This window comes from Fukomys damarensis, unplaced genomic scaffold, assembly GCF_012274545.1.
Source record: "Fukomys damarensis isolate Sample0158 unplaced genomic scaffold, DMR_v1.0_HiC HiC_scaffold_39, whole genome shotgun sequence".
Taxonomy (NCBI): Eukaryota; Metazoa; Chordata; class Mammalia; order Rodentia; family Bathyergidae; genus Fukomys; species Fukomys damarensis.
The window spans coordinates 38,306,028-38,328,873 of record NW_022900951.1 but is presented as its reverse complement, the minus strand read 5'-3'; the positions used below and the strand labels follow the sequence as shown (position 1 = coordinate 38,328,873).

The 22,846-nt window shown below is 38.0% G+C and overlaps 1 protein-coding gene across 1 annotated transcript in view; it reads left to right on the top strand.

Annotated features, from left to right (window-relative positions):
• Maob (monoamine oxidase B) overlaps positions 1-22,846 on the top strand; it is an 81,353-nt gene that overhangs the window by 48,869 nt on the left and 9,638 nt on the right. Inside the window, exons 6-9 of the mRNA XM_010614076.2 lie at positions 314-463; positions 6,420-6,579; positions 11,042-11,138; positions 12,486-12,539. Of these exons, the coding sequence (XP_010612378.1) occupies positions 314-463; positions 6,420-6,579; positions 11,042-11,138; positions 12,486-12,539 (461 nt within the window). The remainder of the gene's footprint in view (positions 1-313; positions 464-6,419; positions 6,580-11,041; positions 11,139-12,485; positions 12,540-22,846) is intronic.

Here is a 22,846-nt window from a genome sequence, read left to right as displayed (position 1 = left end):
GCAGGTGGGTGTAGTGAGGTGAATTGACCATAGTGGCTGTAGAACAGCAGGTACCTGACCCAAGATGGGATGGACAGCAGGTGACAGGAGGAGCCTGGCCTGGGGGTATGGAGGTATGGAGGTTCTGAGCCTGTGTCACAAGGACAAGGCTTAGCTCTGAAGAGTGCAGCCTGGAAGTGACTTAGAAAACCTGTTATTTTGTCCAAAGTCAGCAGTCCCTAGTTAGAACACAATGGTGAAAGAGTGGAGAACTAAACACTTAGTCATTTAATGCCCAGTCCTGTATTTCCCCACCCACCGTTTTTCTTTCCAGGAGAGGAAGTTTGTGGGCGGATCTGGTCAAGTGAGTGAGCGGATAATGAATCTCCTCGGGGACCGAGTGAAGCTGGAGAGGCCTGTGGTCCACATTGACCAGATGGGAGAAAATGTCCTTGTGGAGACCCTAAACCATGAAATATATGAGGTAATCAAGACCCTTAAACATGGGGAAAGAGGCTACAATGCTACACGTGACCCAAACTTAATAAAGCCAAGAATATCCTGGACTTTACAGACAGGCCCTTGACAAGACGCTACTTCTATTTGCAAGAAAGGAAAATAAAACCAGGATATGGGAGGTATAAAACATATTTTATCAAGTTTGCATTGGGCTCTCACATAATGAGAAAAGCAAAGAAAATGTTTATTTGATAAATATCAAATGTACCTATGTGCTTGACATTTTTTTATTAATTTATTGGTAGAACTGAGATATACACAATGGTCATGTTTATCATAGGGAATTTGTACCTGTACATGATGTATCTTGATTCTTCTTTTTCATTCCCCTACACTCCCTTCAACCACTTTTCCCCTCCTTATTCATAAAAGTTTTGTTTCCATTTTTTCTTCTTTTCTCATTTTTAAGTTTTCCTTTCCTTCCTTTTCCCCTTATCTCTCCTTATTTTTTCTTTCTTTTTGAACAATTTCCTTTTTCCTGTTTCATATTATCTAGTATACATTTTGGTGCTTATTTACACTTTCAGTTTCTTACACCAGAGAGACAATACCATATTTACACATATGTTTCTGATTTATTCCACTGAAGAGTATAGTCTCTAGGTGCATCCATTTACCTGGAAAATTCCCAAGCTTATCCTTCTTTATGGCTGAGTAGTACTCCATTGTATAAAAAAAACCCACATTTTATCCATTCATTAGTTGTTGAGCATTTGGGTTATTTCCAAGATTTAGCTATTCCAAACTGTGTTGCTATCAACATGGGTACACGTATATCACTGTGGTATGATGCTTTTAATTATTTCGGAAACATTCCCAGAAGTGGAACAGCTGGATCAAATGGAACCTCTAATCCTAATTTTTTTTTAGGAAACTCCATATTGATTTCTTCCACAGTGGTTGCAGCAGTCTACACTCCCACCGACAATGGAGAAGGGTTCCTTTCTCCCCACAACCTGTCAGCATTTGTTATTGGTTGTTTCTTGATAGCAGCCATTCTTTGTGGGGTGAGGTGGAATCTCAGTGTTGTTTTCATCTGCATCGCTCGAATGACCAGTGATGTGGAACATTTTTTCATATACTTATTCACTGCTTTTACTTCTTTGTCTGAGAGATGTCTGTTATTTCAGATGCCCATTGTTTGAATTGAGTCTTTATATTTTGGGAGGTCTGATTTTTTTTAGTTCTTTATATAGTTTAGATAGTAGATGTTTGTCTGAGGAACAGCCAGTAAAATTTTTTCCCACATTGTAAGTTGTCTCTTAGCTCTGTTGATGGTTTCTCTTGCAGTGTAAAAGCTTTTTAATAAGATGAGATCCTAGTGGTCGATTTTTTGTGCTAGTTCCCATGCTACTGCGGGCTTGTTCATAAAGTCTTTTCCTATGCCAATATGTTAAAGAGTTCTACCTAACTTATCTCCAGTGAATTTAGTGTTTCTGTTTTAATATTTAGTTCTTTAATCCACTTGGATTTTATTTTAGTGCATGGTGAAAGATAGGGGTCTAGTTTTAATCTTTGGCAAGTTGAAATCCAGTTTTGCTAACACCATTTATTAAAGAGGTTATCTTTCCCTTTGCAAGCACAAGGTCTAAAAGAACCAAACTTGTGAACAAATGGAGTTAGTAGATGTCTACAGAGTGCTCCATCCCCAAACATCAGAATACAGATTTTTCCCAGCTGCACATGGGATGTTCTCCAAAATAGAACACATATTAGCTCATAAAATATGCGTAAGTAAATGCAAAGGAATTGAAATTATTTCATGAATATTCTCTGACTCTAGTGCAGTGAGAATGGGAATCAGTGTCAAAAGAAACCACAAAAATCCCATAAACACGTGGAAATTAAATAACACTCTTCTGAACAACCAATGGATCGCAGATGAAATTAAGGAAGAAAGTAAACAGTATCTACAATTAAATGATAATGCTGACACAATGAAATGCTGATTAAATGATAATGCTGATTAAATGATAATGAGACGCAATGAAAGCAGCCCTATGAGAAAATTTATAGCTATGAATTCTTACATCAGAAACACAGAAAAAGCTCAAATAGACAACCTAATGCTGAATCTCAAGCTTCTAGAAAAAGAAAAAGTCAAGCCCAAAGCTCCTACAAGGGAGGAAATTTTAAGGATCGGAACAGAAATTAAAGCAATTGAGACTAACAAAATGATACAAAAAAAATCAGAGTTGATTCTTTGAAAGATTAAATAAAATTAATAAACCCTTAGCCAACCTTATCAGAAAAAGGAAAGAAAAGACAAATTGAATGGAAGACAGCTTGGTGGCTTCTTTCTATTGGTGTTCTTGGAATTTTTTGTTTTCTCTTTCTAAAATACCCTTCAGAACACATTGTAGAGCTGGTTTGTTGGTTGTGAATTTCTTCAGTTGTTCTTTGTCAGGGAAGTATCTTATTTCTCTCTTGAGTTCAAAAAATAGTTTTGCAGGGTACATGAATCTGGGTTGGAGGTTGTTTTCTTTCAGGGCTTGAAATAGTTCTCTTAAGGGTTTGTGTTGAGAAGTCTGCTGTGATTCTGCTGAGTTTTCCTTTATAGGTGATATTTCTTTTTCTCTAATAGCTTTTAATAGTTCTTGTGCTGAATTTCTCAAATCTTGATTCATGTATGTCTCGTGTAGATTGATTTTGTGTATGGCTCTTCAGATTTCTGTATGCCTCCCTTATTTTTTTCATGTTTTGAAAGTTTTCTGCCCTTACTTCTGTGAACAGGCTTTTTATGGCATTTGTATTATCTCTGACTTTTTCAGTGAGTTTGATCAATCTTATGTCATTCTTCTTTGCATAATCTTGTAATCATTGGGGTGATTTTTCATGGCCTCTTGCTATTTTAAAGAAATCTTTCTTTTTATGGTCAAACTGCAGTCCTATCTTCTCGATCTAATATCCTGTCCTCATTTTGGTTCAAAGGATTGTGTATACTTTCACTGAAGTTTTTAATCTCTGTGTATCTGTTTGAGTCTGTTTCATGGATTCCATTTCTTTCTTATGTTGGGCATTCATGGTTTCCATCATTTTCCTAAGTTCTTCTATTTTTTAAATATATGTATACTCTAGATTCATTGAGCATGTCCTGCATTTTGATTATCACTTTTCTTAACATGAGAGATTAGTTTCTCTGTATCCTTATCTACCTTTTTTTTTTACATCTGCTGCTATCATTTAAGAAAGTTCAGGTGAGTGGCTTCTGATATCCTCTATCTTGATTTCTCCTGCACTTTCTTGGGTACCTGCAGGTATGGGTTTGCATTTTGCTTCTGTGTCCTCTCATTTTCTATATTTAAATTTTTTATTTTGTTTTCTGAGTAATTGCTTGTAGATTTCATATGGTAGATAGCTTTATCACTAGGATGAGGCTTCTCTAGGAAGTGTCTATTCCTCAGAGATACTGTCTAGGTAGAGGTGGTTCTTGGTCTTTGTGTATCTTCTTTCTAAGATCCTACCTTCCCAATTTATTAAGGATGAGAGGTTGCTATCTAGTTAGCTCAGCACCCAGTCTGGACTGGACTGTGGTGATGACTGATCTCAGACAATTGCAGTGTTGTCATATAAGGGAGAACAACTGATTACAACAGGTATGACATTCTGGCTAAAGTAGTACAAGCAGCAATGACAAGAGCATCAAGCACAGCCTAACAACTGACAAACCCTTGTAACTATTATTTTGGTACCTTTAACCATATGAGCAAGCTCTACTATTATATAACAAAATCCATCATAAATCAGGAGCTTGTATGTAATGAGTTAGCCCTTAGCAGAGTGTTTTTAACCCACGGAGGGGAAATTTAAGAGGAATAGGGGACAAAGCAGAGAGATAAATGAAGAGAAATATAGTGATAGAAGCAAGGCTGGAAGTGAAGAATGAGCACCCAATCTTTGGGAAACTGGAGAAGCAGGCAGGAGAGAGAAAGAACGGAGGAGGAAGAAAAAGAATATTGAAGCAGACCAGAAAGACAAGAGACACTGTTTGCTCACATGAAGATATCACAAAATCAAGAGAGATAGTTGAGGAAAGAGAGAAAGAAGATGGATGGAACAGAGCAAAAATAAAGGAAAAAAAAAACTCTAAACAATCTACAAAAAAAAAAAAAAAACCCAACCAGACAGAAAAGGAAAATGAATCAAGCAAACAAAGAAAAAGAAAAATAATAACATTCCTTTGGTGTCCACAGTTCTTTGTTAGTGTCTGATACAGACAGAGCCCAGAGATGTGCTGTGCAACCCTGCCAAGTCTGTAGTAAGATTAGTGCTGAATACTGCACTGTTTTTGGCCTCCAGATGTTGGAGCTGGGGCTGTTCTTCAGCCAGCAACTTTTCAGATGTCCATCGGGCAGCCCACCCATATCTCTCCACTGTAGTCTCCATGCCACTCTCCCAGCTATTGTGGCACCGTCAGATGGAGCCAGCCTGAGGCTGCGCCCAGGTTGGTGCACAATTGGCCCTTCCTGGACCTTTCATGGCCTCCTCCGTTCCACACCGCTGATTGCTGTCATGTGCTAGACATGTTGCGGCGGGGGGGGGAGGGGCGGGGGGGGGGTCCTGTCCCGCCCCTGGACCTGTCACAGAGCAGGGGGGATGCCTCCAGTCCTTTGTAGCTGGGACTAAGACTGGCTTTGGCAGCTGCTGAAGTAGAATCTGGGTGGTCCCAATCCTTATTTCTCAGCAGAATTTTCCACAGTCTGCTGTGCAACTGCCAGCAATCAACTGTGACTGGATAGCCCTTCGTTACTTCCAGTCTGGGACTCATCAGTGAAGTGACCCTGGAGCTCCCTGTTGGAGTTTGAGCCCTGAGCCTTTTGAAAAAAAAAAATGCCTGTCCCCTGCTGATCTGTGTGACTGTACACTGGGTTGCTTTAACACCTCAGTCACCAACTGTTGACTCTGGGAGGCCGCTCAGGAAATTGTTTTGTGTTCTCACTGCTGCCTCCAATTGCATAAGATTTCCCTGGTCCAGGTCAGGTTTTCATTTTGCAGTGTGGAGCAGTTATTTTTGCTGCCTCCCCGCCAGAGCAGCTGCACAGCTGCTCTGCACACCACTCAGTCTCTGGTCTGCAGTGGTGAGCTATTTCTTCTGCAGTAATAGATCCTATTTTCTTTTTCTTCTCTGTCAGTTCCCTCATGGCTCCCATATGCCCTCCACTCACTTTGCTTCCTCTCCAGCTTGTTGATTTCCAGACTCTGGGCACTTTGTCTTAGAGATGCTGGCACTCACTGCTCTGCCATTTTTCCTCTCCTGTCTGGCATTATTCGAGGAGTTGAAAATTCAGTAGTAACCAAGACCAGTGCAATATCCTGCTCTCACAAGTTTTACATTTTAGTGAGCGAGAAAGGCCATAATCACACCTGTGACTCCAGCATTCTGAATGCTGAGGCAGGAGGATCACAAGCCCAGCCTGGACAACTTAATAACTTAATGAGATCTTGTCTCAAATTTTTAAAAACATTATGAAAGGACTGGGAATATAGCATAGTGGAAAGGCCCTAGGTTCATTATTCAGGAGGACTGAGCCCATAAGTTTAAATAAAGTCACCAGGGAAGGCTGAGGTGATATCAATTTGAGCATAGAACTGAAGGAGATGAGGAATTGAGCCATGTGACACACTGGGAAAACAGTGTTCCATATAGATTGAACAGCAAGTGCCAAGACCCTGGGACATGATCAAGGAACAGCAACATGTATGTCCTTGGAAGTGACTGAGGAACTAGATTTTGACTCCAAATATGATACAAAGTCACAGAAACCTCTGAACTAGGAAACAATAAGGGTTGTGGTAAACTTTTATAGGATCTTTTTAGCTTTGCCATTAAGAGACTGAAAGCAAACAAGGATATGAGGAAGGAATGTTGGGAAAAAAACTGAAAAGACCAATAATATTTAAGCACATTGCTTTTCTTTCAGGCTAAATATGTGATTAGTGCTATCCCTCCTGTTCTGGGCATGAAGATTCACTTCAATCCTCCTCTGCCAATGATGAGAAACCAGCTGGTGACCCGTGTACCTATGGGTTCAGTCATCAAGTGCATAGTCTATTATAAAGAGCCTTTCTGGAGGAAAATGGGTGAGTACTTTCCATACATAAAGATCTTCAGCAGAAGGTCCCAAGAAACTTGGTATCAACACATGCATTTGCGTGTGACTATTTTTATTCAAATTCTGGCCATAGTACAATTCTGTCCTAAGTACAATTCTTTCAAATAACATCCATTGGCACAAACTCATGCAGTTAACTTTTCTTGGGATATGACAAACTCTTTTTATAATTTAATATAAAGTTTGTTTAATACTCCTACAATCTGCCACAAAATAGGTAATCAGCATTTTCTAATCAAGTTTTTTAAAGTGTGGGTTTATAAAGCTACTATCAAAGGTGAGGGTTCTAAAACTTTTCGGGCCATCCCTTATTAGTGTCAAGATTCTACTACATTAAATTAAAGTCATTTATTCATTCATATGTAGTCATCAAATATGCTACTGTTTGTTTTTCTCACCTGGTAAAACAATACATAGGATGCTCACTGAAGTGCTGGATTCGGCAAGATAAAAATCTTCTAGATCTGCTATGTCCAGTCCACTAGCTACTGGCCATATGTAGGTACTGAATATCTGAAATGTAGCCAGTGACTCTGAGGACTCAAATTTGTCAATTTTATTTAAGTTAATTGCTTTAAATATGAATGTACGGCCTGGGATTTAGCTTAGTGGTTCTGCCACTTGCCTCACAAGCACAAGGTCCCAAGTTGGATCCCCAGTACTATGTGGCAGGCTAGTGGCTACTGGATTGGATAGCACCATGCTGGAGTCTTAACACATTTACTCTTGTCACATCTACTTTTCTTTGGAGTGGAGACCAAGGTAAGAACAGTCAGTCCCTGAGATTTAGGGCAAAGGGCAGTATGATGGGCTGAAATGAAAAGAAAAACTGAATAAAGGAGAAGATTGTGCTGAAGACAAATGGAGACAGTGTCACAGTTTTGCCTGAGGACGGTATTCCCTGTGTATAGTTAGTCCTCTATCCACAGGTTCTGCTTCTGTGGATTCAACCAACCATGTATCAAAAATATTTAGAAAAAAATGCATTTGTACAGAACATGTACAGATTTTTTGCCATTATTCCCTAAGAAATTAAATATAACACTATTTCTAGAGCATTTATTATATATCATATTAGGTATAATTAGAAATTTAGAGATGATTTAAAGTATATGGGAGAATGTGCTTAGGTCATATGCAAATAACTACTCCATTTTATATAGGAAACTTGTGTAGTGACAGATTTTGCTATCTGCAGAGGTCCTGGAACCAATCCCCCGTGGATATCAAATTTGGACACCATTTTCAGTCACATCGTAGGCTTCTAATTCCCTGTCTGGCAGATAACCATGGATTATCAGGATTGGTGCCTCAGCTGAGCAAGCAATCACCCTTTGCAGAGGACCCGTCATGAGATCCAGCATGCAGAGCCCCGTCATTTTAGTCTTTCAGTTGAATGGCAGTGACACACCGGTGCTGAGTTGCTTGCTTTTGTGATCCTCCAGTGGCTGACTGGTGGCAAGTAGATAGGATTGAAGACCAGGAGTACAGACTCTTCTCTTAATGGCTATGAACCCCTTTATGTGTTAGAGAGAATCTCCAACTTTACATTCATGTCTACAAACCTCTATTTTAAGCTTGCCGTATGACAGGCAAACTTTCTCTGATATCAAGAAGAAAGACCAAATTCTTCACTCAGTAGTGAGACCAGATCTGGTTCTTGTTGGCTAGGAGCCTTGGTAATACTTAAAAAATAATTTTAGACATTGGATAGCTCCATTCAAGCATTTGAGATTTCGAGTTACTACTACACGTTAAGCATTTCTAACTCCAAAATCCAAAATCTGAAATGCTCTCAAATCTGAAACTTTTTGATCATCCACATGATGTCACAAATGGAAAAATTCAACACCATGAAAGTCTGTTTCATGAGTAAAATTATTATGTTTGATCTGAAGTGATTTTATGTATTTTTATTCTAATTATTTATGCATATTAATTATACCAAATAATGGGTTTTATTGTGACATTTTCATACATACCTGTAATGTGCTTTGATCATACCCACCTTCCCTATCGTCTGAAATTGTCTCAGGCAATATATATATATACAGTATATGTGAGACTAGAAAATTTCATATTTAGTCTTGGCTCCCATCTCCAAGATATCTCATCAAGTATGTGCAAATATTCCAAAATCCAAGAAAATTCCCAATCAAAACACTTCTGGTCCCAGGCATTTGAAATAAGAGATACTCAATGTGTAGTTAAATACAGTGTCTTTGGCAGTGACATTAACAGTCTCATACAGTGCAAATGTCCTGTTGTAAGAGTTAGCTTCTCCAGATTTTATTACAGAGTCCCTCAAATATTTTTTACTGAATTGCTATCAGTATAACAGGACGCATACAGGATGAGTTTTGGAGCTCTCCTCTGTGTTTCTATAATAGCCCAGAATTCAGGATGTCATCATGTAATTACTAGTTTGTGCTATGTCTTCTTCCTACCTCTGAATTTTCTGGACTAGAACATGGGCATTTGAATTCCCAGTGTCTAGTGCAGTACCTGGCATACAATAGGTGCCCAATAACATTTGGTTTAATAAGTACATTATTATACAATAGTAACAGAAAAGTCAAGGAATATGACCTAACAAGATAGAAGGGGCTGGTTAGTTTGTTGTTTGTTTTTGCTTTCTTTATCAAGAACTTTATTAAATATCTGGATGTCCTTGCTTGTCTTCTTCCTTTTTAAGAGTGTGGCTCTGCCGAGCTGTCAGATGCTTTGTGTGTGCAGGCAAGGCCCCTACACTTTTTCCCTGTGAATTACAGAAATCATACTGATATTGAATGGTTCCATATGGCTTTTCTTTCTTCTCCTTGTTCCTTCACTTCCTCTGAGGTATCTGTCTCTCTCAGAGACCAGTTTTACTCTTTGAAGAAAGTGTCCCACTCACCTCCATCCCCTCAGTGATGCCTACGCAAGCCATGTGCACCGGCTCTTTTCTCTGATGAGGTTCTGTCCTGTGTGTCACCTCTCTTTCTTGCCTTTGAGGGGCATGCAAACACCAGTGGCTGACTGGGCATGGATTCTCACAGCTGCTCAGTGTGGAGGAACGTGGGAGGAGAGAAACAGGTATAGTCTAAAAGGCCTCCAGATGCGGCTTCTCACAGGTCAGGGAGGTATGTGCCTGCAAAATTCTTTCTTCCCTAGTTTGAAGCTCTCCTGGTGACATTTCATATACAACCTTTGCTCCAGAGTCTTCCACCAAGATTTTCTGCAGGAAACCTCCTATTTGTAAGTAAATGATGAGGCAGCAGAAGGAGAACACTGCAAAAGGATATTATTATAAGCTTTAGAGTCTGGCCTGATATTTTCACCATTTCTCTGTCAGTCTTTTGTTGAAGTTTTATAGTCATTCCTAGCATCTGTGAGGCATTGGGCCCAGGAACCCCCATTGATAACAAAATCCCAGATGTTCAAGCCCCTTCTATAAAGTTGTATGGTATTTACATGGAACCTGTACTCTTCCCTCCATATACTTTAAATCATCTCTACTTTTGATACCGAGTACAATGTAAATGTTCTTTAAAGAACTGTTATATTATATTGTTTAGAGAATCATGACAAAAAGTCATACAACTTCAGTATACATATATTATTTTTTCTCAAGTATTTCTACTCACAGTTAGATTTGAATCCACAGATGTGGAACCCACCGATGCAGAGGGCCAACTGTATTTTGTTCAGGATGGTAATGAAGAAAGCACTTCTATCCAGAGTGAGCTGACATTGTTTTCCAAGTTGCTCCTCATTGGAAAAGGGAGGTTTGGAGGTCACGTTTGAAATCAGGGTTTGGGAAGCTATGAATTTTAGTTTTCATGGCCTCTCAGCAGTTTCCAGAGAGTTGAGACTACTTCACATAGAGTAAGTGGCCAGGCATGGTGATGCACGTATAGTCACACCTATAGTCACAGCTAGACAGAAGGCTGAGACAGGAAGATCACTTGGGCCCAGGAGTTCAGGGCCAGCCTGGGCAATGGAGTGAAACTCCCATCTCAGAAAACAAACAAAAAATGTGAACTTGTAAAATGTAAACATCCAGTCCCTTCTGCTGTACAAGGATGCATCAGTATTTCCTTTGCTCATCTTTGATTGTGTTCTGATTCCTTGTGAAAGAGAAAATAGGGGTTCCAAATATTAATACATATCATGGAAACCAAATTTCACTAAATAATGGCCGTGATTAATTAAAAACATTGCATTGCCTTATTGTTTGTAGAGAAGGACTTACGGTTTGATTTTTCCACAAAATGTTAACTACTCAATGCTCCATTTGCCATCAGCTTGGTTTGGCGTCACACATTTGGAGTATAATATGCTACATTTGGTTCTCAGGCTTTGAGTTGAAAAATGTGTGCTTCATTATAACTGCTGTGGGTAGTTTGATAGAATGATGAATATGTTCTTCCATCTTGTCATTTTCTAAGATTTCTGTGGAACCATGATTATTGAAGGAGAGGAAGCACCGGTTGCCTACACATTGGATGATACCAAACCTGATGGCAACTATGCCGCTATAATGGGGTAAGGCCCCATTACAGTATTCTGGCTGTACTGAGTTGTTGACAACATAGTCAAATACTCTCAACAAATGTGTACCAAATGTTGTTAAATAATTTTGTTTTACTCCAGGGCACTATTCTCCAAATCCATCAAAAGAAATATTCTTTTTTTTTCAGCTTTAATTGAGTTTATTGGTACATTTTAGGGATACAGTACAGTTACATTCATCATTGGGATCTTGTACCTCTACATGACAGGTCTTGGTTCTCATTTTTCCCCTTGTCCCTGCCCTCCCTTTATTACTTCTCTTTTTCAGCGTCTTGCAAAGAATGCTTTTCTAGAAAAGTAGAATACTACCAACACTTTAAATATGTTATATTTAGTGCCTTGGGGAGTACATTTTGGTAATCTCTCTTTTGTTGAAACATTATATAAAGACCTTAATTGGGGTGTTTTACTAAAAGCTTCTTACAAAGGCTATATGGGCATCAGGGTTATCTTACTCCGCTTGGTGTTGCTAGAACAGAGTACCAAAGACTGGGTGATTTCTTTTTTGTTTTTTTGTTTGTTTGGTTGGTTCTGGGGATCGAACTTCGGTCCTTGTGCTTGCGAGGCAGGCAGCAGAACCACTGAGCTAAATCCCTGGCCCAAGACTGGATGATTTCTAAAGAAAAGAGGCTTATTTTCACCTAGTTCTGGAAGTCCAAGACCATGACATCAGCAACTGCTTGGCTTCTGGTGAGGGCCTTGTGCTGTCCCATGCGTGGTGGAAAAGTGGAGCAGAAGTGGGTGTATACTAACAGATCACATGGCAAAAGAGAAAACGCGAAAGCAAGGAGAGGAAGCCAAAGTTGCTCTGTAACAACCCACTCTCAAAAGAACTAATCCACTCTCATGGGAGCTATATCTGTCCTTTCATGAAGGTAGATTCCTCAAGACCCCAAGTGAATCTAGGAGGTTGGGTGCTAAGAAGACACAGTGGTGGAGACAACAGAAAGGGCAAGGACTGCGTGAAATCAAAAAGGCTCAGATGGAAGCTTAAGTGGACATGTGAGGCCCAGAGTGCACTCCTGTTGGTCACCAGCCATGTGGGGAGGCAGTGGGTCAGTGGTCACGTTACCCTAGGCAGAAATCCCGGCCACTCAACTACTTTTCGTCCCCCAACTTCCCAAAGCTAAAAGCTGCTCTTCAGTATCAGAGTCACAGTATGTAAATAGTAGAACTATGAACATGAATTAAGCTAATGTAGCGATTGCTTCCTCTGGTTGCTTTCAACATTGTACACTAGACACACATGTGACTATAGAAATGAGGCCAGGGTGAGGGAAATCATTAATTTTCCTTCTTTGTCTTGTTTGTATCTTTTAGATTCATCCTTGCTCACAAAGCCAGAAAACTGGCACGACTTACCAAAGAAGAAAGGTAACCAAAGAAGTGCTTTGTCTCCCCATCCTCCCTGCCTTCCTCCTTTCTTTCCTCCCTCCCTCCCTCCCTCTCTCCCTCTTTTTTGCCTCCCTTTCTCCCTCCCTCCAGCCCTTCCTTCCTTTCTTTTTTTCCCCTCTCCCCTGTCAATTTCCCTTTCTTTTCTTTTCTGTCTACTTGCTTTCCTGTCATTGTTACCTAACCTTTTATTTTAGAGACTGCCTAACAATATATGCATTGCCAATGCTACATATCTGTTATGTTAATTATAAGGGTCTTGTAAAAAGGTACTGTGCTGATCACCTGAGAACAAAAAATTCAAATTAATATTTATTGAGTTTACTGTACACAAGGCACCGTGATAAGAACTATGGAGACTATGAAAATGAATATAACCTAGGGGCTAAAAATGTACTTATTGGGGAGATAACCAGGTAGACAAATGACTGTATTGCAGAGCAGTACATGAGCCATGCATAACAATTACAGACTATAGGTACAGAGGAACTAATTTCTCTGGAGATTGCGGTTTCTTCTGGCAATTAGTTTTCACTACTGCCAATTATGTGTTCCCACACTACTACTGGGACAAATGGCTATGCATGAAGAAAATAAAGGTGGACTGATACATTGCTTCTTACACCAAAATATATTTCAGAAGGATCAAAGATTTCCATACAATAGATGAATCCAGGAAAGTGGAAAATGGGTGATTAAAATTATGATGGAATAGCTAAGTCTTTACTATGCATGATAGATCATTTAGAAGCCATGATTTAAAAATGGATAAATTTGGGGTTGGGATTTAGCTCACTGGCACCACACCTGCCTCACAAGTGCAAGGTCTTGAGTTCAATCCCTGGTACCAAAAAAAAATTTTTTTTAACTACATAAAAAGATAAAATTCATTTTATACTGCTATTTTATTAAATAATGTGTCTTTTCCCTAGGAGCTTAAAGTACCCATCCTTATGAATTCTAAATCCTTTTATATATTTGGTTTTGTTTCTAAATTTAATTTTACTTCTTTGCTGTCTGGACATACCTCTGTTTGTGTTAAACTGTTTCACTATGTAAATGGGGGCGAGAAGAAATCAGGAATTTTTATACACTTTTGTTTGTAGAAAGAATTTCTCCGTTTAAAATAATAACACTTTTAAAAATCATTGGCTTAACTCTAAACCACATTAAAGATACCCTTTAGCATTACTATTCTTTAAAAATCAGGACTGAAAATAACTACCTTTATTTATAGAAATATAGTTGACTCATCTTACCTGAATTGAATAATTAATTGAGTAATTAATTGATTAATTATAACTTGGCTTACTTTGAGTTCTCCCATTAGATTTAAGAGCTACTATTTGTTGAGCATTTCTTTTTTGTGGGGGGTGGTACTGAGTATCGAACTCAGCACCTTTCACTTTCGAGGCAGGCGGCAGAACCACTGAACTAAATCCCTGGCTCTGTTGAGCATTTCTTTATTACATACCATTTATCAGGCTGGAACTTTATATCAGTGATTCTAAAATTTGAGAGTTCCCTGTGAAGTCTGTGAAGACACAAACTGCTGTCACTGTCCTTTCTGAGTCAGGAAGTCTGGGGCAGGACCTGAGATTTGACATTTCTAACAAGTTCTCTGACGATACTGATACTGCTGATCTGGGGACCACAGGTTTAAATCGTTAATGAAAACAATCATGTGATAGAATTGAAGAGCAGCAAGCTGGAATAACCTGCCCAAGATCTCATAGTTCAGCAAGGGACAGAAGCGGAAATCACAGCTTTTCCTGATCCCCACTCACAGTGGGGCAAGAGGACAAGGGGAAGTGACAAGGGCTATGTCTTCATCCTCCCAGAAATCTCCAGTGCTTGTCAGATGGACTGACATTTAAGATGTGCAAGCTGAATTTCTCAAATGAATGAAACTGTCATGAGTTTCCAGTGATTCACACAGTGTATAACTTTACTTTCTACTATTTATCAATAACCTCACGTCATTCATGTTTGTGACCTCATAGGTTTAACATATTTGAATTAAGACAAAATGCTTTGTTTGTAAAAAATTTAAAATGAAATGTCAAACTGGAAGGCATGGCTCACAATCTTTTCCTCCTTTGATATTGGAAATTGAAGCCAAAGCCTTTGCACTGAGTTGAATGCTCAACCTTTCTTGGTTTTTTTTCCATTGAGTTTATTGGTACATTTTAGGTATACAGTACAGTTACATTCATCATTGGGAACTTCTGCCTTTACATGACAGATCTTGGTTCTCATTTTTCCCCATACCCCAGAGCCGTCCCTTCATCCCCTCCACCCTCCCTTATTTACAAAGACTTTGCTTCCATTTTTTCCTTTTCTCATATTTTTTCCCTTATTTGCTTTCCCCTACCCTTCCCACTTCCCCTACACCTTTAGCCCTTTTCTTCCTATTTCATATTATCAGTTATACAATTTGGATCTTATTTACACTTTTAGTTTTTCACACAAAGAGAAACTATTTGGTATTTACACATGTGTCTTATTTATTTCTCTTGAGTATAGCCACAATATGAATCTAATTTCCTATGAATGACTCTAGTTTCTCATTCTTTATGGCTGAGTAGTACTCCATTTTATAGAGAAAACCATATCTTCTCTATCTAGTCTCCAGATGATGGACAATTGGGGTGTTTCCAAATTTTTGCTTTTACAAACTGCCCCACTATAAACATGGGTGCACATGTATCACTATGGTATGACTCTTTTAATTCTTCTGGAAAGATACCCATCAGAGGGACAGCTGGGTCAAATGGAACCTCTAATACTAGTTCATTGAGGTATCTCCATATTGATTTCCACAGTGGTTGCACCAGTCTGCACTCCCACCAACAATGGAGAAGGGTTCCTTTCTCCCCACAACCCTGCCAACATTTGTTATTGGTTGATTTATTGATAGCAGCCATTCTTTGTGGGTTAAGGTGGAATCAGTGTTGTTTTCATCTGCATCTCTTGAATGACCAGTGATGTTGAATATTTTTTAATATATTTACTTGCTGCTTTTACTTCTCTGTCTGAGAAATGTCTGTTCATTTCAGATGCCCATTTTTGAATTGGGTCTTTATGTTTGGGTGGGTCTATTTTTCTTTTTTTCTTTTTTCTTTTTATTTTTTCTTATATTCTAAATAGTAGACCGTTGTCTGAGGAAGAGCTGGTAAAAGTATTTTCCCACATTGTGGGTTGTGTCTTTGCTCTGCTTGTGATTTCTCTGGCAGTGCAGAAGCTTTTTTTAAAAAAATGAGATCCCAGTTTTTGATTCTTTATGCTAGTTCCCGTGCTACTGAGGATTTGTTCATAATTTCTTTTCCTATGCCAATATGTTCAATAGCTCTACCTAAGTTATCTCCCAGCAAGCTTAGTGTTTCTGTTTTAATATTTAGATCTTTAATCCACTTTGATTTTTTATTTGTGCATGGTGAAAGATAGGGATCTTGTTTTAATCTTTGGCAAGTTGAAATCCAGTTTTTCCAACACAATTTATTAAAGAGGCTATCTTTCCTCCGCTGAGGATGGTTGGCTCCTTTGTCAAAGATGAGGTAGCTGAGTACATCTGGAGTTGTTTCTGTATCTTCCAATCTATTCCACTGATCCTCGGGTCTTTTTCTTTGCCAGCACCTTGCTGTTTTTATCACAGTGGCTTCTTAGTATAGTTTCAAGTTGGGGATTGTGATATCCCCTGTTATGTTTCTGTTTCCTAGAACTGCTTTTGCTATTCTAGGTCTCTTCTGGTTCCAAATGAATTTTTGGATTATTTTCTCTAGTTCTGTGAAGTATACAGTTAGAATTTCAATTGGGATTGCATTGAATTTGTATAACAATTTTGGTAGTATGGCCATTTTCACTATGTTGATTCTTCCTACCTGATCTTTCTATTTTCTTATATCCTCTTCGATCTCTTTTTTCAGAGTGCTGTAGTTTTCAGTGTAGAGATCTTTTGCTTCCTTCATTAGATTGATTCCTAGATACTACATTTTTTGGATGCTATTGTGAAAGGAATTGTCTCCCTAATTTCTCTCTCAGTGAGTCTGTTATATGTGTACAAGAAAGCTACTGAATTTTGAGTGTTGACGTTATCCAGCTATTCTGCTGAAAGTGTCAATGTCTAGAAGTCTTTTGGCATAATTTTTTGGACCTTCTGTGTAGAGTATCATATCATCAGCAAATAATGGCAGTTAACTTCTTCCTTTCCTATCTTCATTTCTTCAATTTCTTTCTAATATCTAATTCCTGTGGCTAATGTTTTCAGAACTATATTGAACAGGAGTGGTGATAGTGGACATCCTTGTCTTGTTCCTGATTTTAATTTGAAGGTTTTCCATTTTTGGCCATGTAATGTGATGCTGGCTGTTGGTTTTTCATAGTCTTTATCAAGTTGAGGTAAAGACCATCTATTCCAATTTTTTGCAGGATTTTATCATGAATGAGTGTTGAATTTTTTTGAATGCTTTTTCTGCATGTATTGAGATGATTATATGGTTTTTTTCTTGAATTTGTTAATATAATGTATTACATTTATTGATTTATGTATGTTGAACCATTCTTGTATCCCTGGGATAAATCCAACTTGGTCAGGGTGTATGATCTTCTTGATGACCCCCTGTATTCTATATGCCAGTATCTTATTGAGGATTTTTGTATCTATGTTCATTAAGAAGATTGGCCTGTAGTTCTCTTTTTTGATTGGAATCAAAGTAACACTTGCTTCCAGGAATGAATTTGGAAGAATTGCTTCTCTTTCAATTTCATTGAAAAGCTTAAAGAGTAGTGTCAGTAGTTCTTCTCTGAATGTCTTGTAGAATTCAGCAGTGAATCCATCGGGTCCTGGGCTTTTCTTAGTTGGTAAACTTTTAATTACTTTTTCAATTTCACTAACTGTAATTAGGGTTAGAATTTTTTATCTTCTTCATTCGACTTTGGTAATTCAGAAGTATCAAGAAATATGTCTATTTCTTCTGTGTTTTCCATTTTATTAGAGTACACGTTCTCGAAGTAGTTATTGATGATCCTCTGGATTTCTGCTGGAATTGTTGTGACTTCACCTTTTTCATTCCTCATTACACGGATCTGTGTATTTTCTTTCCTTTTTTGACAAGGTTTGCTAAGGGTTTATCCATTTTATTTATCCTTTTGAAAAACCAACTCTTTGATTCATTGATTTTTTTTTTGTATCATTCTCCTAGTTTCCATTGCATTGATTTCTGCTCTGATTTTTATAATTTCCTCCCTTGTATAAGCTTTGGGTTTTTGTTGCTCTTCTTTTATTAGGAGCCTACAATTCATCATTAGGCTGTTTATTTGAGCTCTCTCCATTTTCCTAGTGTGGGCATTCACTGCTATTAATTTTCCATGTAGAACTGCTTTCATTTTGTCTCATAGATTCCTGTATGTTGTATTGGCATTATCATTTATTTATAAAAACTTACTAATTTCTTCTTTAATTTTCTCTGTGACCCATTGAGGATTCTGGAGAGTGTTGTTCAATTTCCATGCATATGTGAAGTTCTTACGGTTTCTTATGCTATTGATCTCCAGCTTAATTGCACTATGGTCTGATAATATACATGGGAAAACTTTGATTCCTTTGCATTTATTTAAACCTGTTGCATGAGCTAGTATGTAGTCTATTTTGAAGAATGACCCATGTATAGCCAAAAAGAATGCATATTCTGATTTTGTGGGGTGGAACACTCTGTAAATGTTTATTAAATTCATTTTTCAAAGGCTTGCTTCAGTTCTAGTATTTTGTTATTGATTTTTTGTCTAGATGATCTATCTGTTTGTGATAGTCGGGTATTTAGATCCCACACTACATTTGTGTTAGTGCTTATTTAGTTTTTCATGTCCCTTAATATTTGTTTTAAATAGAAGGGGGCATTTAATATTTGGTGCATATATATTTATTATTGTCATGTCTTCCTCTTGGATTGTTCCCTTTACAAGGATGTAGTGGCCTTCTTTGTCTCTCTTAATCAGTTTTGATTTGAAATTTACTTTGTCTGTGAATAAGATAGCTACCTCTGCTTTTTTCTGGGCTCCTGTTGCATGGAGAATTGTTTTCCATCCTTTCACTTTCAGTCTATGAGTTTCTTTTTGCACTAAATGTGTTTCTTGTATGAAACATATTGTTGGATTTTGCTTTCCTAATCCCTTCTGCCAGTCTATTTTTTTGATTGGTGAATTGAGGCTATTGACATTGATGGTTATAACTGATATGTATTGACTTAACATTGTGATGTTATTTTCCTGTTGTTGGCTCTGTTTAATTTTTCCCCCTTTCCCTTTAGTTTCTTGCCTTGCCGTATTGATTTGCTCTTTTGGGCCTCATGATGTTGTGACCTTCATTGTATTTTTCTAAGATATTGCTTAGAATTGTTTGGACTGCTGGTTTGGTATTCATGAAGTTTCTCAGGTTTTCTTTGTCATGGAAGTATCTTATCTCCCCATCCATTTTAAAAGAGAGTTTTGCAGGATACATCAGTCTAGGTTGGAGGTTGTTTTCTCTTAGGGCTTGAAATACCTCACTCCAGGCCATCAGAATTACAGTAGACTTTTTCTCTCATTGAGTTTATTGGTACATTTTAGGAATACAGTACAGTTATATTCAAATATTCATCAGGGATCTTGTACCTTTATATGACAGGTCTTGGTTCTCATTTTTCCTCTTGTCCCTGCCCTCCCTTCACCTCATCCTACCCTCTCCATTTACAAACACTTTATTCCCATTTATCATTTTCTTATATTTTTTATTTTCCCTTATTACCTTTCCCCTGCCCTTCCCACTTTCCCTACACCTTTAGCCCTTTTCTTCCTATTTCACATTGTCAATTATTTCATTAGGATCTTATGTACAATTATAGTTTTTCACACTAGAGAAACTATTCGGTATTTACACAAGTGTGACTTATTTATTTCACTTAGGAGTATAGCCTCAATATGTATACATTTTCCTATAAATGATTCTAATTTTTCATTCTTTATGGCTTTGTAGAATTTCACTTTATAGAAAAACCACATCTTTTTTATGCAATCTCCAACTGATGGGCTAATGGGCTGTTTCCAAGTTTTAGCTAAACTGTGCCGCTATAAACATGGGTGTGCATATATCACTCTGGTATGATTCTTTTAATTCTTTTGGAAAGATACCCAGCAGAGGGATGGCTGGGTTAAATGGAACCTCTAGTCCCAGCTCTTTGAGGTATCTCCATATTGATTTCCACAGTGGCTGCACCAGTCTGCACTCCCACCAACAATGCAGAAGGTTTCCTTTCTCCCCACAACCCCGCCAACATTTGTTATTGTGTGATTTCTTGATAGCAGCCATTCTTTGTGGGGTGAGGTGGAATCTCAGTGTTGTTTTCATCTGCATCTCTCGAATGACCAGTGATGTGGAACATTTTTTTATATATTTACTTGCTTCTTTTACTTTTTAGTCTGAGAAATGTCTGTTCATTTCAGATGCCCATTTTTGAATCGGGTCTTTATATTTGGGGTCTGATTGTTTTGAGTTCTTTATATATTCTAGATAAGAGTCACAGTAGACTTTTCAATACAAACCCTCAGGTCAAGAAGAGCCTGGACTGAAGGGTTTCAAGTAAAAGAGAAAAAAAAAATTCCTGCAAAATATCTTTCAGAATTGATGGAGTATTAAGAAACTTCCACGACAAAGATCACATAAAAATTTATGACCACCAAACAAACACTCCAAAAAATTATCAATTACAACTATAAATTTTTTATACAGGCTCTCCCTATGTATTTGAGACTAACCTGGAACTAACTTTGTAGCCCAGGCTGGCCTCAAACTCACAGTGATCCTCCTGCCTCAGCTTCCCGAGTTCTGGCATTACAGGTGTGTACCACCATACCCAGCTATAACTATCAATTTGAATGAGCTCATTTCATTAATCAAAAGACACAAATTAGCAGAATTCATCAAGAAATAAAATTTAGTGTCACGCTATATACTTGAAACACATCTAAGAGAAAAAGAAATTCATAGAACAAAAATCAAAGGATGGAAAATAGTATTCCAAGTAACAGGAACCTGAAAACAAGCAGGAGCACCTAGCCTATTCTATAGTAGATTTTAAGCCAAAGCTGATCAAAAGAGACAAAGAAGGAAATTACATACTGGTAAACAGAGCTATTCAACAGAAAGAGATAACAATTATAAACATACGCACTGAAGCATGGTGCACCCAACTTCATAAAACAAGAAATAATGAATATAAAAGATTACATAAACATCAGTGCTATTAGAGTTGGGTATCTCAATTATCAAAGAAATTAGAAAAAGAAATATCAGAGTTGAATCAATCCTTTGAACAAATGGACTTAATAGATATTTACAGAGTTATCCACTCAACAACAACAGAATAGACATTCTTTTGTCAGTACATGGTACTTTCTCCAAAATAGACCAAATACTAGCTAATAAAACATTCTAAGTAAATGCAAAATAATAAAAAATTACCATGCATATCATCAAATCACAGTGCAGTGCAACTAGAAATCAGTAGCAAAAGAAACCACAGAAACTATACAAACATGGAAAATAACACACTGTCCAATAATCAGTGGGTCACAAAAAATGAAGCAATAAGTAAATTCCTAGAACTAGATGATAACACCAATATAACATACTAGAACTTATGGGACACAATGAAAGCAGTCCTAAGAGGGAAGATTATTGCTATGCATGCTAGGCATTCATGGGTTCTGTCATGGTCCTGAGCTCATCTATTTTTTGTCTGTTTCTGATCTAGAGTCTCTAATTATGTCTTTCATTGTGTTCACCATTTCTATAGTTATCTAGGAAATTATTTCTGTTTTGAATTTTTCTAGAGCCTTAGTGATCTGTTTAACTTCCTGGGCTATGAGTTCAGGGTGTCTTGATGATTGATTGTCAGACTTTTCCACCTTGTTTCCCCTAGAATTTTCCTTTGATTAACTGGAAGTCTGTATTTGTGACTTAAGGTTTTTCTCATTTTTATTTTTGTTGTTGGGCTGTCCTTGGTTTAATTCCTAGGTTAGTACTTTGATCTTCCTGATATAGCTGCTATTTAGGTTTTGAGTCTCTAATGACTCAGAGACACTCTCATTTTCATAATATCAGAAAGGGCAACTCATTAAATCAATCACAACCCTTTAGCATAATTGATACAATCAGCAACACAATATCATCAAGCACAGCTTAGAAATTGACCATTTGTGCTAGTTATTGATCTATCACTTTTAGCCATGTGAATTAAATCGAACTAGAGAACCAGCCAAAAATATGTTTATAGTGAATAAACTCTTCAATATAGCAACTTTACCCTTCAGGATGGGGACTTAGAAGGAGTTTGGAGAAGAGAAATAGGTAAAAGAATAGGAGAAGGTTTCAAGTGAAGCCAGAGGACACAGGATGATCATGCAAACTCTAGGAAACTGTTGATGTCAAGAGGGAAAGACAGAGTGCAAGAACAAAGACAAGAACAGAACAACTTAACAGTAATAAGGAGGCTATAAATTGTACTCACTTTCCTTTGTAACTAATGACCATCAAGCGAAGGAAAAAGAGAGCAGAAAAAAAAAAAGAAAAAAGAAATATGAATTAGGGCAGGAACAGGAACAAAAAGGGAGATGAAGAATAATGTGGGAAAGCAAGAGACTGAGTGGGAAAAAGAAGAAAGAAAAAAGGAAGAATTTGCAGAATGGGAAAAAATAAAAATTAAAAATTAAAAATAAGAGGAAAAGAAAGAAAAAAATTGAAGAGCCTCTTTCAGGGTATAGCTCTGCTGTCACTATCGACAATGTGGGCAGCAATGTGCAGAACTAAGTCAATTAGTCTCAGCTAGCTGACACCAGACCCCTGAGAGTCAGGCTGAATTCTGACTGCAAGGCCCAAGTTGAGCTCACTGACCTCCTGCAGAGTTGAACTCTGCAAGATTCTACTGCAGGTTCCAGCTGCCCTTCCCCTGAAGATAGTCTAGCTTCTGATGGAAGGTGGTGATCCCTCCAACTTACCAACTACGGAGGTCTGATGTGCCTTTATTGCAGTTCATTTCTGTTCTATCTTCTGAAGCTCAGTAAAATGGCCTTTATGACCACCTGTGCCTCTGCAATGTGGATCCAGGTATCGGCAACCAGGAGGCCTGAGAGCATGGGGGTGGGGGTGTGGGCAGGAATGCTGCAGAGGTGCCCTGGGCAATCCTCACCGGTCTGCTGCGATGATGAATTCCTGGGGCACTGAAGGTGGGGGGGCAGCCTTTTTTTTTTTTTTTTTT